General features: G+C 36.6%; 2 protein-coding genes and 2 long non-coding RNA genes across 6 annotated transcripts in view; 3 read left to right on the top strand and 1 right to left on the bottom strand.

Annotated features, from left to right (window-relative positions):
• Positions 1-6,909, top strand: part of LOC107575461 (uncharacterized) — a 10,286-nt gene extending 3,377 nt beyond the window's left edge. The window contains exon 2 of the long non-coding RNA XR_001607876.1: positions 6,685-6,909. This is a non-coding gene — a long non-coding RNA (uncharacterized lncRNA). The remainder of the gene's footprint in view (positions 1-6,684) is intronic.
• sertad3 (SERTA domain containing 3) lies at positions 1,537-4,782 on the top strand. Of its 2 annotated transcripts, none has more exons than XM_016261833.1 (2): positions 1,537-1,718; positions 3,325-4,782. In XM_016261833.1, the coding sequence occupies exon 2, from the start codon at positions 3,370-3,372 to the stop codon at positions 4,153-4,155; it is 786 nt and encodes a 261-aa protein (XP_016117319.1). In that variant the 5' UTR covers positions 1,537-1,718; positions 3,325-3,369; the 3' UTR covers positions 4,156-4,782. The 2 variants fall into 2 exon arrangements, with proteins under 2 accessions (XP_016117319.1, XP_016117311.1); XM_016261825.1 differs by having other exon boundaries at positions 1,538-1,718; positions 3,362-4,782.
• Positions 6,354-11,244, bottom strand: part of kcnk6 (potassium channel, subfamily K, member 6) — a 7,352-nt gene continuing 2,461 nt past the window's right edge. The window contains exons 2-4 of one of the 2 annotated variants that reach the window (XM_016261810.1): positions 10,352-10,677; positions 8,262-8,657; positions 6,354-7,366 (exon numbers count right to left, since the gene is read on the bottom strand). In XM_016261810.1, coding sequence (XP_016117296.1) covers positions 7,131-7,366; positions 8,262-8,657; positions 10,352-10,677 — 958 coding nt within the window. In that variant the 3' untranslated portion in view covers positions 6,354-7,130. Of the gene's footprint in view, positions 7,367-8,261; positions 8,658-10,351; positions 10,897-11,244 lie in introns of those variants that run through there. The other variant, XM_016261816.1, reaches the window with a different exon arrangement.
• LOC107575470 (uncharacterized) overlaps positions 10,899-11,244 on the top strand; it is a 14,868-nt gene continuing 14,522 nt past the window's right edge. Inside the window, exon 1 of the long non-coding RNA XR_001607879.1 lies at positions 10,899-10,914. This is a non-coding gene — a long non-coding RNA (uncharacterized lncRNA). The remainder of the gene's footprint in view (positions 10,915-11,244) is intronic.

Here is an 11,244-nt window from a genome sequence, read left to right as displayed (position 1 = left end):
CACACAGATTCAGTATTCCTCAAAATGAATACAAATAATGCAACTCAGAATATGATGCAAACCTGCAATAATTAAATATTAAACAACACAAACATCCTTTATGTATTTAATCCCATTCTATTAACAATATCTTTGCTTCTGAGCTTCGATGATCCAGTTCAACCGTACTAATAAACACAAATTACTCTAGACGAACATTTGTGTCTTTGTTTATTGCTGAAGTGTGTTGATATTTCTTCTTCTGCATTCTACTGTACGGATGTAAATGTACTTTCCCTTCAGCCTGAGGCTTATTCATTTTACTTTGGGTGTGAAAAGGCGTTTATATTTGCCAAAAATATAACTTTTTTATTTTAAAAACAAACAAGCAAGTGCCAAAGTTCCTCCTCGCCTGGTGCCGGTCACTGAAGATCATGACCGAATGTACACCGTCCTGAAAGAGTCAGGATTGGACTATGTAGCCGTCATGCCTCCGCATATTGCTGGTAATTAGCTCTAAAAGATCAACATCCCCAAAATATGGATTTCATTTAATTGTCTGTTTTGGTTATTTTTCAACCAGGACCTTTACTGTATGTTTAAGAAAATATGTGATTGTTGTATTTCTAGGTGACAAACCTCTGACAGAAAAATACACTGTGACTGAGAACATGTTAAACGGAAGAGTTATCTCCAAATATGACCTGGGCCATTTCTTTGTCAAGTGCTTTTCTACTTCTGAATGGGATGGAAAGACGGTTGGAGTTTGTGGAGGATATAGTTAATCTACTCAGGGGCACTTAATAATTGTTGATTTATTCTTCACTGGCCAAAGTGACTTTACTTTTGCAGCAGCCTTATTTTATACATTTTTTTTTTGCTACTTATGCCATTGTAGAAGTGTCAGATAACTGAAGCTTTTTAAAAGTTACTGATTGCACCTATAAAGCTTTTTTTTCCTTTCGTAAACATAAACTGACCAGCAATAAACGTATCTATAGTTAATCTTAGAAGTTACTGAAAAATGGATCGTTGGAGAACTTCTCGCTGTTTGTTTCGCCTTAAGAATCATTGAATGAAAAATGATGTACTTTGCCTAATAATGTAATCATTTTATGTTCTGTGTTTAAATAAATATTATTTAAATTATTCTCGTTTACGTTGGTAGTATATTATGTGTATTAAAGCGATAGTTCGCCCAAAAATGAAAATTCTGTCATCATTTACGCACCCTCAAGTAGTTCCAAACCCGTATAAATATCTTTGTTCTGCCGAACAGAAAGGGAGATATTTTGAAGGAAGTTTGTAACCAGGCTGTTTTGGGGCACCATTGACTTCCATAATAGGAGAAAAAAATACTATGGAAGTCAATGGTGCCCCAGAACTGCTCTGTTTCCCGCATTCTTCAGAATATCTTCCTTTGTGTTCGGCAGAACAAAGACATTCATACAGGTTTGGAACTACTTGAGGGTGAGTAAATGATGACAGAATTTTCATTTTTGGGTGAACTATCCCTTTAAGAGACACAAAAAGTAGTAGGTGCTTACGCAACTACAATACCCGGCGTGCATTTCGCGCGTGACGTCAGAACTGATTGAATCACTGGCGGGACAAAAAACCCCCAGCAAACGCTTCCAGTCGCCCGACGCTTCAGCAGCGTTATATCATTTATAGAAGGCGAATGCATATAAATCTACACGAGTTACATCGATTTTGGAGTTCGTTTACATTCTTTACAGGTGAGTAAAACATGTCATCCAGAAAGTTAACATGCTAAGCTAGCGCACTGATTTCTGCTCACACAAACTCCTGCATACATTGAATACATTACTTGTTTTTGTGTCAATTTAAAAATGTTTTACTTTTGTAACAGTTGCTGTTCCGGAAGGCTGATATTGTAAATATGCCTAGTTCAATTCTAATTACTTTGTATATACAAATGTCTATTAAAAATCAGTCTCGAGTTGTCGCAATACATAACGTTACAGGCATAGACTCGAATACGGTTTCGATGTAATTAAATATAACTTTAATAGAATTAAATATGATACAGTCCGCCCCACACATTGGCCTCATTTCTATCAGTTATAGTTTAGGTTGTGCATTTAGGTAATTATATTAAATATTATAGGATAAGATGACTCCCACCTTCTTTTTCTCTCTTGATGATAGATGGCACAAAGTCTCAATCTCAACTCATTTAATTAATGGCTTTAATCTCCTTCATTTTGTCATTTGAGCTGGTTATGAACATATGTGAGATTTAGCCTAACAGTTTATTGAGCTATTTTTGTGTCTCTGGAAATGTTAGGCTGAATATCTTTAAAAAAAAAAAAATTTTTTTTTGAGGTACTTGAATGTAGTATACATATATGTGACCCTGGACCACAAAACCAGTCATGAGGGTCAATTTTTCGAAATTGAGATTTATACATCATCTGAAAGCTAAATGAGATTTCCATTGATGTGTGGTTTGTTATGATAGGACAATATTTGGCCGAGATACAACTATTTGAAAATCTGGAATCTGAGGGTGCAAAAAAATCCAAATATTGAGAAAATCATCTTTAAAGTTGTCCAAATGAAGTTCTTAGCAATGCATATTACTAATCAAAAATTAAGTTTTAATATATTTACAGTAGGAAATTTACAAAACATCTTCAAGGAACATGATCTTTACTTAATATCCTAATGATTTTTGGCATAAAAGAAAAATCAATAATTTTGACCCATACAATGTATTTTTGGCTATTGCTACAAATATACCCCAGCGACTTAAGCTCCAGGGCCACATATTGTTTATTTTCTAATAAGGAATTTGTGGACACAATGTTTTTAGAGTTGTGCAATAAAAACATTTTTAAAAGTAAAAAGATAAAATTAGACCCTTGGGATAAAATGCTATTTTTTTTATTATTTAAAAAACAATTTTTTTTTTTAAATTTAATATTAATTGCACTTCATGGAGTTATTGTTATTTAGTAACTCAATGAGTTGAACAGTTTAGACGTCTGAAATGTACATTAAAACCTATAGGCTATTTTGACATATCAATTAAAATATGGGAAATTAAATATTTCTATATTCGTATGTAGTCGTAGAATAAACTTACCTTACAGATTCATGTTTTTTACTGAGATTTTCTGTCTTTGAGTATTCTATTATCAAGTCTCTAAATGATTAAAACTACTGAATAGTTGATTTAGTACTTTACATGAATTGTATGAAAAATCATTTATACATTCTGTGAAGCTTTAGCAAATGGTTTGGTAATATGGCCTCTTTGAATGATTCACATCATCCTCGCTCTACTGTGTGACGTGTATGTTTTGCATTTCCTCATAGGAGCAGTCTTAAACTCAAACTCACTGTTGTTTTGCAGTGTGAGAAATGGTGGCCCAGGGACAGAAGCGTAAACTCCACAAGGAGGACGAGAGAGGAGGTTCAGCGTGGGAAAGTCAGCTGCAGTCCGTGTTGGACATCTCCATGGATAAGTTCCACCGCGACCAGGCTCTCATGGAGCCCTGCTTATTACGGTCGGTTCTGATCAACAACACACTGCGGCAGGTCCAGTCCGAGGTCCGGACGCAGGTCGAATCGCTGTCCGCTGTAAAAAGTCCCACGAAATTAAAACCAGAGCCCGATTTTACACAATTATCTCCTCCAGCGGAGCATAATGCACCTTTATTGTCACCGAATGCTGAAAATATAGAGGATACGTTCATGGCCTGGACTTCAGAGGAGGATTTCTCTTTATCTTCAGCCATTTCTGGCATTCTCAAAGATCTAGATGCAGTCATCGACGCCGGTCAAGGGCCTTGTGCATCTCAACGGGCTCCGCTCAGCTCTGTAGAGAATCTAACACCGTGTCCTCTGAGGACTGAAAGAACGTCTGACATGGCATCGTCCGTCAAAACGGAGCTGATGTGTCCTCAGGATGTAGCTCTAGATAAACTTCTCCTAGACATCGACACGGCTGTGTTTGAACCGGAGGTGAACCTTCTGCAAGGTTTCTCCGTCACGACCGAAGATCTAGTGAAGTATCTGCCATCCCTGTCCAAATCCCCATCAGCATCCTCTTCCTCATCTTTAGTCTCTCACTGTCAGGCCACATGGGAAATCCAGGAGATAGAGCATGTTATGGACATCCTGATGCGAACGTACCCGCAAAGCTGATTTTGATGATGATCTGTTCCTTACGTTGAGGTTATGAACAGTTTTTATGGAGGTATACTGAAGAAATTTCCACAAGGGATTGAATAAGGCTGTGCTACCTCATGTTTAACAACCTGTCATGTTAAAAGTAGTTGATCTCAAGGTCAGATGGTTAGCAGCAGTCTTTAGTCCTCTTGTTTATGCACATCTCGTTCTGTTTCAAGAAATGATCTTTCATGCAGATTCATTCAAGGCATCATTGAACAGAGTTCAGCGACTGTTATACACAATTTTTTTTAAAGTGAATCCTTCCAAATGTGCCATTTTGTTTATTTTTTATTACTTTATGAATAATGTTATTCTCTGAAATATGCACTTTCCATTGAGTTTTAGTGTAATATGGATTCTTGCATAGTTTGCAGGTTACCATTCGGAGTGTCCTTTAAATAGACCAAGGTCATAAAAATGATATTATAATGTGTATTTACATGAGCATTATGAATAATACTGGTGCTGTTTCAGCAGATGAACGTGTAGTTGCCTATGCAAAATATTTACTATGCCAATGTGAAATTATAATGTGAATATTAATCACCCTTTGTATTCTATTGTTGTACTTAAAATAAAGTGGTACTTGGTGACATCAAGTGGCTAAATAAGTAATTATATTTAAGAAACAGAGACCGTTCCCATACTAGACCATGTCAAATTGCTATTTGGAGAGAATGCTATGGAGATTAATTTATAATTTAAAATCTAATATGTAAATGGTAATAATTTCCTATATGAAAGGGATAAGATACAGATTACAAAATGAGACATACCATTTTCAAACTACAAAAAGCTTACAATAAAAGGATAAGCCTTTAACGAGTCTATAGAAAAAAATACTTAATTTTCTGTCATCTGAAAAAAATTTGATTAATATTTCACTAATACAAGTCCTAATATGTACAGAAACAACATGAGAGACGGGAAACTTGTTTATTCCACTTAGAAGAGATCAGGAGCCCGTTCTTCGTACGTGGCTAACTCCGTTAGCTGGATTTGATTGTTGACGATTTGGCTTGATCTTGGATTGTTTGGTTCTTCGAAGCTCATCCCGGACTTGCTGTCATAGCAACAAGTCCGTAAGATTAAACCTGCTCAGGAGCAGCTTATTTCGTGTAAACAGGATTAGATTGCATCTTTTTAAGCAGAATTGATACTTAAAATCTGTCCTCTACCACTGCTACTTTATTACAAGAGTACCCTACTGAACCAGGGACAATCATTTAAAATAATAATCATTTAAAAATTAATTTAAAAATAATATAATGTGTAGTCTATAATACTATAGACACACCCGGTTTTACTCATTGAAAGATTTATTTGTCATAAAATAATTACTTCATAATTGTAATAGTCTTACACACATGCTGTACAGATAATGTAGAGTCGTGCATTAATTTAAGTGCTTATTATGGGAGTGGCTTGGTGGAGCGCAGGAGATACACAGAGAACTTGATCTTGACCCTTAAGAAACTTTAATGCTGTCACGTAACAAATCTGTTTCAAATATAAAATTAAATGAATTGCCAATTACATTGAAATAAAAATGTAAAGCCTGTACAAAAAATAGAATAGAAATCGTGAATATAAACAACTGGAGTCATGTTAAAATATTAACGTAAAATAAAAACAGTGCACATTTCATTTATCTATTATAACATTTATGAAGTTTTGTTCGCTTGGCTGTTTTCTTAATAAAGTTCAGAAATTTGTCAAGTTTTTCGTCAGGTGTCTTTTTTAGTTATATGATGTCATTACGTTGCTGTCTCTCCAGCCAATCGCTGCATTGCTGATCGTGGTTTCGAGTATCGATACATAAGCAACCCATGAACACGCAATTATCTCAGATAACTCAATCCAGTCATACTAATCATCAACAACACTTGCGTTCGAAGAACCGAATTAGCCAGATCCCAATTATCGCGATGATATCTTGTCATTTGATCTTGGATATAATAAGCGACGTACGAAGAACGGGCCCAAGGTTTTTTTTTTTTAGATTGAGTGGTAGGTTATTTAAATTTATCTAGGCCTACACAATGACATGCTTATCACAGATTTTTTTAAACCAATTTAACGAGAGATAAAACAGGGTGTGTAAAGTACAACCTTCCTTTAAGATATATTTTTTATCACACCTGGCCATACAAATGCATCAAGTCACGAAGTACCAAAATTACTTTTATTTTTCTGTGCATGCATTTCTTAAAACACCTTTTGTTCTTCTGACAATGAATATCAGGCACCTTTTTCTTCCCTACAATCCAACATTGAAAATACAATAGCAATGATACAAAGAATATTTATTGAACATACAGTACTATAATAAAGACAAAAAGATTGTGTTCAGCATAACCACTGGCTGCACAAACCTAAATAAAAAGCCAATTATAAAGTGCATCTGAAGTTCTCCACATGCCTGGACATCAAGATCCACCATTAATTAGCTCTGAAAGCAGTGATTCAATTCATTTCACACACACACACACACAGAGAGAGAACAGTATTGGACAGGTGCAAGCAGCAGCATTCTCTTCCTGTGGTCCAGAGCGTGGACTTAGTCCATGCAACAAAAAAAATAGTCACTTAATGATCTGAAAACAGTCATCAGTTATGAATCCTACACAAAACAACACTAAAGAGGACACAAGGAGCAAGTTTTCAATTTCCTAAAGCAATGTCAATATCCCTATAGTCTTAAAGATCAGATTTGGCAACTCAACAGAAACAGAAAAAAGTCATTTGGTTCGTGAAAATGTTCTTCCCAGATGCTTTGCTCCCACAAAGCATCAGTAGCGGTTTTGTCCAACAGTGAGGTGTACTGTATTGCACATCTCGATTGTCTTGACCTTAAATTGCAACGTGTTGATGTTAAAAGTCCAGACGATTGTGCAGGACACAGTGAAAGTAAGTGACCTCATCAGAATGTGGAGCAAACTGCTGTTTTATCTATTGATGGAGTTGTAGGACACTTGAGAGCTGGGATCCAGAGGATTAATTGAGGCCTTCTCTGCCTCGGGCGATTCATCATCAGGCTCTCGCTCTATTATTGGCTCTTTATCCTCATCTTCCTCCTCGCAGCTCGGCAGCTGGAAGAAAGCAGTCCAGCCGTGCACATCTGCAAGCTTGTGGAAAGTACGAAGGACCAGGAACATGACCATCAAACCCACAAACAGGTAGACTGCAAGAGAAAAGAACGAGAACTCATGTAACCAAACAATTCAGACAACAATTTCAGGTACAATTTCAAGTGGAAGTAATTCAGAGCTGTGAGGAACAGAAAAAAATAACTACATTTATAACACACATATACATATATATATTAAAAAAAAATACACACACATATATGTGACCCTGGAGCACAACAGCAGTCTTAAGTCGCTGGAGGATATTTGTAGCAATAGCCAAAAATACATTGTATGGGTCAAAAGTATTGATTTTCTTTTTACATACATGTATTTTTTTCCTTTCTTTTTTTATTATTTATATCCATTTTTATTTGGATTTTACCACCTAAAACAGTATTATCTTGAGACACATTATTGCTGCATGGGATTCTGAAATTAACACCTAAAACTGTATATTTTATTTGTTTTCCTGCTTCTGTTTTGTAGACATTTCATATTTTCATACAACAGACTTCATAAAACTATACACTTTTTACAAACAGTAAAAAGTGGGCACTGCATGACTATTTAGGTCATAAAAGACAATTTCAGCTCTAATCCTCTTAAAAGATGAAAATTACTGTACAGGTCATGCTGACACCAAAAGCTGATAAAAGTAAAAATATTTTATTATATACTTTAAAAAAACAAACAAATATATTATAAATATTAATTTTATTTTTATATGTTTTGTTTTGTTTAATAAAAGAACAATTATATAACATTTAGGTCATACTCTAGGAGCTAATAAAATTGTGCGTACATACATACAATTTTCTTTTTTGTTGGAGAAAAGTTTAAAAGGCCTTTCTTGGTTAAACCCTTCACACCCTGATCCTTCTTTTAGCACAAGCAAAAACTCTCTAAAAGAAACCAGCATTACTGAAATTGGAAAGTGGCTTCTCTTACCCATGACTGATATCTTGTACAAAGCTCTGAGTCTCTGTCCTGGCTTTTCTGCCGGCACAAAGTCTCCCAGTCCTATAGTGCAGAGGGAGATGAAACAAAAGTAGAAGGCATCTAAGAAAGACCAGGTTTCTTCTATGGCGCTGAACACCAGTGCAGGCAACACAAAGAAGCCGAGCACCACCAGAAACAGCAGTACGATGAAGTGCACCACACTGGCGGTGCGTGGCTGCAGGCCTGCCCTCCGCTGGCACATGGAGATCGGCCCGTAGGTCAGAGGGTGCATGAGGCGCTGGACACAGGCTGTGAGCACTAGCATGGTGAAAGGCACTCCGATCAGAGCATACACGATGGAGAAAGCTTTACCCGCATCAGAGAGCGGCGTAGTGTGGCCATATCCTGGAAGAGAAGGAAAGTAAAATAAAGTATTTCCAACAGAAAAACAATGCAAGTGAAGTCGCTTTGTAAATCGTACAGATTTGGAACCACATGAGGGTGAGTAAATGACAGAATCTTTATTTTTGGCTGAAATATCCCTTCATCTTGCCAATTATACAATGCACATGATTTCCTGACAGCATAAAGCTTTTAGTGTAATCTAATACAGAGCAGGGGTCAGCTAAACAGGTTAACATGCTCAATGAAAGGAAAGCTTTATACAGACACACAGGTCAAAGGATTGATTTCCCATGATACTGCTTGCAGGACCTAAACTGAGAAGTCCAGTTAAAGCAAACAAAGCTTGCACTATGCCTAAACTTAGAAGACTGCAAGAGAGTCATATGTGGGTTTGCCAAAAACAAATTTCATCAAATAACCTTAACATCACTTTTAAGGATAATGTTCGTACTCTAAACACGGAACTGCGGTTTGACAGAGCTGTAATGCATAACTCATGCACAATACAATTTGAATGTTACTGCACACATTTGTGTTGCATGCAAATTTTCTTCTTTTTCCATGTATGACAAGGACAAACTCATTACTCAAGAAGAAACAGTTATTTACAACCTTACAATATAATTAAGAGGTCTTTGCTTGGTGCAGATGACAGCTACAATTAAAACGGATGTAAAAAAAACAAAACATGGTAGCTAATCTAATTATATGCCTCACAAGTACACGAGAAGTATTTAAGATATACACACTGCACTCGAAATACTACACAACACTAGGCTTAAAAGTTAGCTCCAATGTTCTTTTGTTATACTGAATTATTTCTCATTTGAAACCATACTCCATCTGCTTCCCTTGCTATCCTTTACAGGTGACTTGTTATCCTGCACATTTTTTATTATAATTAAATGAACAAAGGGGTGAATTTGATATATTTTCAATACCAACACGAGTCAAGAAGATTCAATATTTTATTTGTTTATCTGCTTGTCATGCAACAACTGACATAAGACAGCCTAGAACAATTAATTGAAATACTAACTTAAAATATTAACTTTTTAGGTCAAAAGAGTTCAGCTGACAAATAACTTTGAGAATCCATGAACTAAGTTTGCGTTCTGCGGTTTAAACATTTGTCAGAAATCATGTTATTAATCAATTTTGGTTTAATGAAAGGTCTAGTTTTTAGTATAGTCTTTTTAGATGAAAATATGTATCTGCCTTCACATTTTAGTTAGACGTCCAACACAAAGGGCAATCAAAATGTTTGAAAAAAACCTGTTTGCCAGCTACATTTCCATCCTGTTGAACATCTTGTTGATCTTGCCATTGTGCAAATAAAGTAAAGTGAAATAAAGTGATAAAGTGCCTAGGCGAAGACTGCTACATCAAGTTATAAAAGAAAAAAAAAAGTATTTATTTAGTGAAGTAACAAAAATCAAAAGCACTGTAACAGAAAGGAACGCTACTCCACTACGCTACTTTACTGTTACAGTAGCCACTAGTTTGTTCAGTTCTGGCGAACTTTGGAACTTTGTTTTGCAGCGCTTGTCATGTTTGTGATGTTCTCGGAGATGAACTAACTGTAGTATTCTACACACGCTTCAGATAAACGTAGGCTATACACGTCCGACTTGAGAGCAGCATCAAACAAACATCGCGCAACATCCGTTCAACTTCGTTCCTGTGAAACTCACCCACTGTCGTGACCATCGTGTTTGCAAAGAACAGCGAAGACGCCAAATCCCAGTTTGTACGGACTGTGGCATTTTCAAGGACCGACACGCCGTATTTATTCGCTCTTAAAACTTCTTCCAAGAAAACTTCAAGAGCCGTGGCGTTGATGCAGCTCAGGTTGAGGAACTCGGCTTTCAGGGCGCTCAGGTCTGACTTCAGTGTTTCTTCGACGGGCCGCTCGATGGCAGAGAAAACCAGCGCTCCCAACAGCAAATAAGTGATGTACGCCAATATGAAGCCGCTGAGCACAAAACAGGCCTTGAACGCCGTGGACATGATGGGATTTGAGAGCAACAAGATAACAGCGATTCTTAACTCGCTTCACTGATGTGTGTTGGACTGATTGAACTCCACCCTCTGACAAAAGTTGGCCAGGAAATAACCCCTGTACTCAGTCACATGGGTGATACTTTGAGTTGTGTGGGGTTGTGTGGTGCAGAACAACCTTTTCATTCCTCATAAGAGCGCTTTCATTTACACTCAACTGAGAAATGCATTATATGCTATCAGGAGTCTTAAAGGGGTCATATGATGTTGCTAAAAAGAACATAATTTTGTGTATTTGGTGTAATGAAATGTGTTTATGCGGTTTAAGGTTAAAAAAACACATTATTTTACACATTGCATCGCGCCGCATAAACATAAAACCATGTCTGCATTTGTGATCGGAGAAATGACAAACAAGCGCTACTCTACACTGCTCAAAACTCTTGTTTTGAATCATCAGTGGCAAATCCTTTAAATATGAAAAACGTACTTATAGTCTGTGAGTCAGAACAGCCGGCATTATAGTCTACTCTCCCAGGATCAGGAAACAGTCCTCCATATTTGGGTTAAACTGTTCTGGAACAGT

The sequence above is a fragment of the Sinocyclocheilus grahami genome, unplaced genomic scaffold, assembly GCF_001515645.1.
Source record: "Sinocyclocheilus grahami isolate Dianchi unplaced genomic scaffold, SAMN03320097.WGS_v1.1 scaffold31.1, whole genome shotgun sequence".
In the NCBI taxonomy this organism is placed as follows: Eukaryota; Metazoa; Chordata; class Actinopteri; order Cypriniformes; family Cyprinidae; genus Sinocyclocheilus; species Sinocyclocheilus grahami.
The sequence above is the reverse complement of the archived record's forward strand: the minus strand, read 5'-3'. Positions and strand labels throughout refer to the sequence as shown.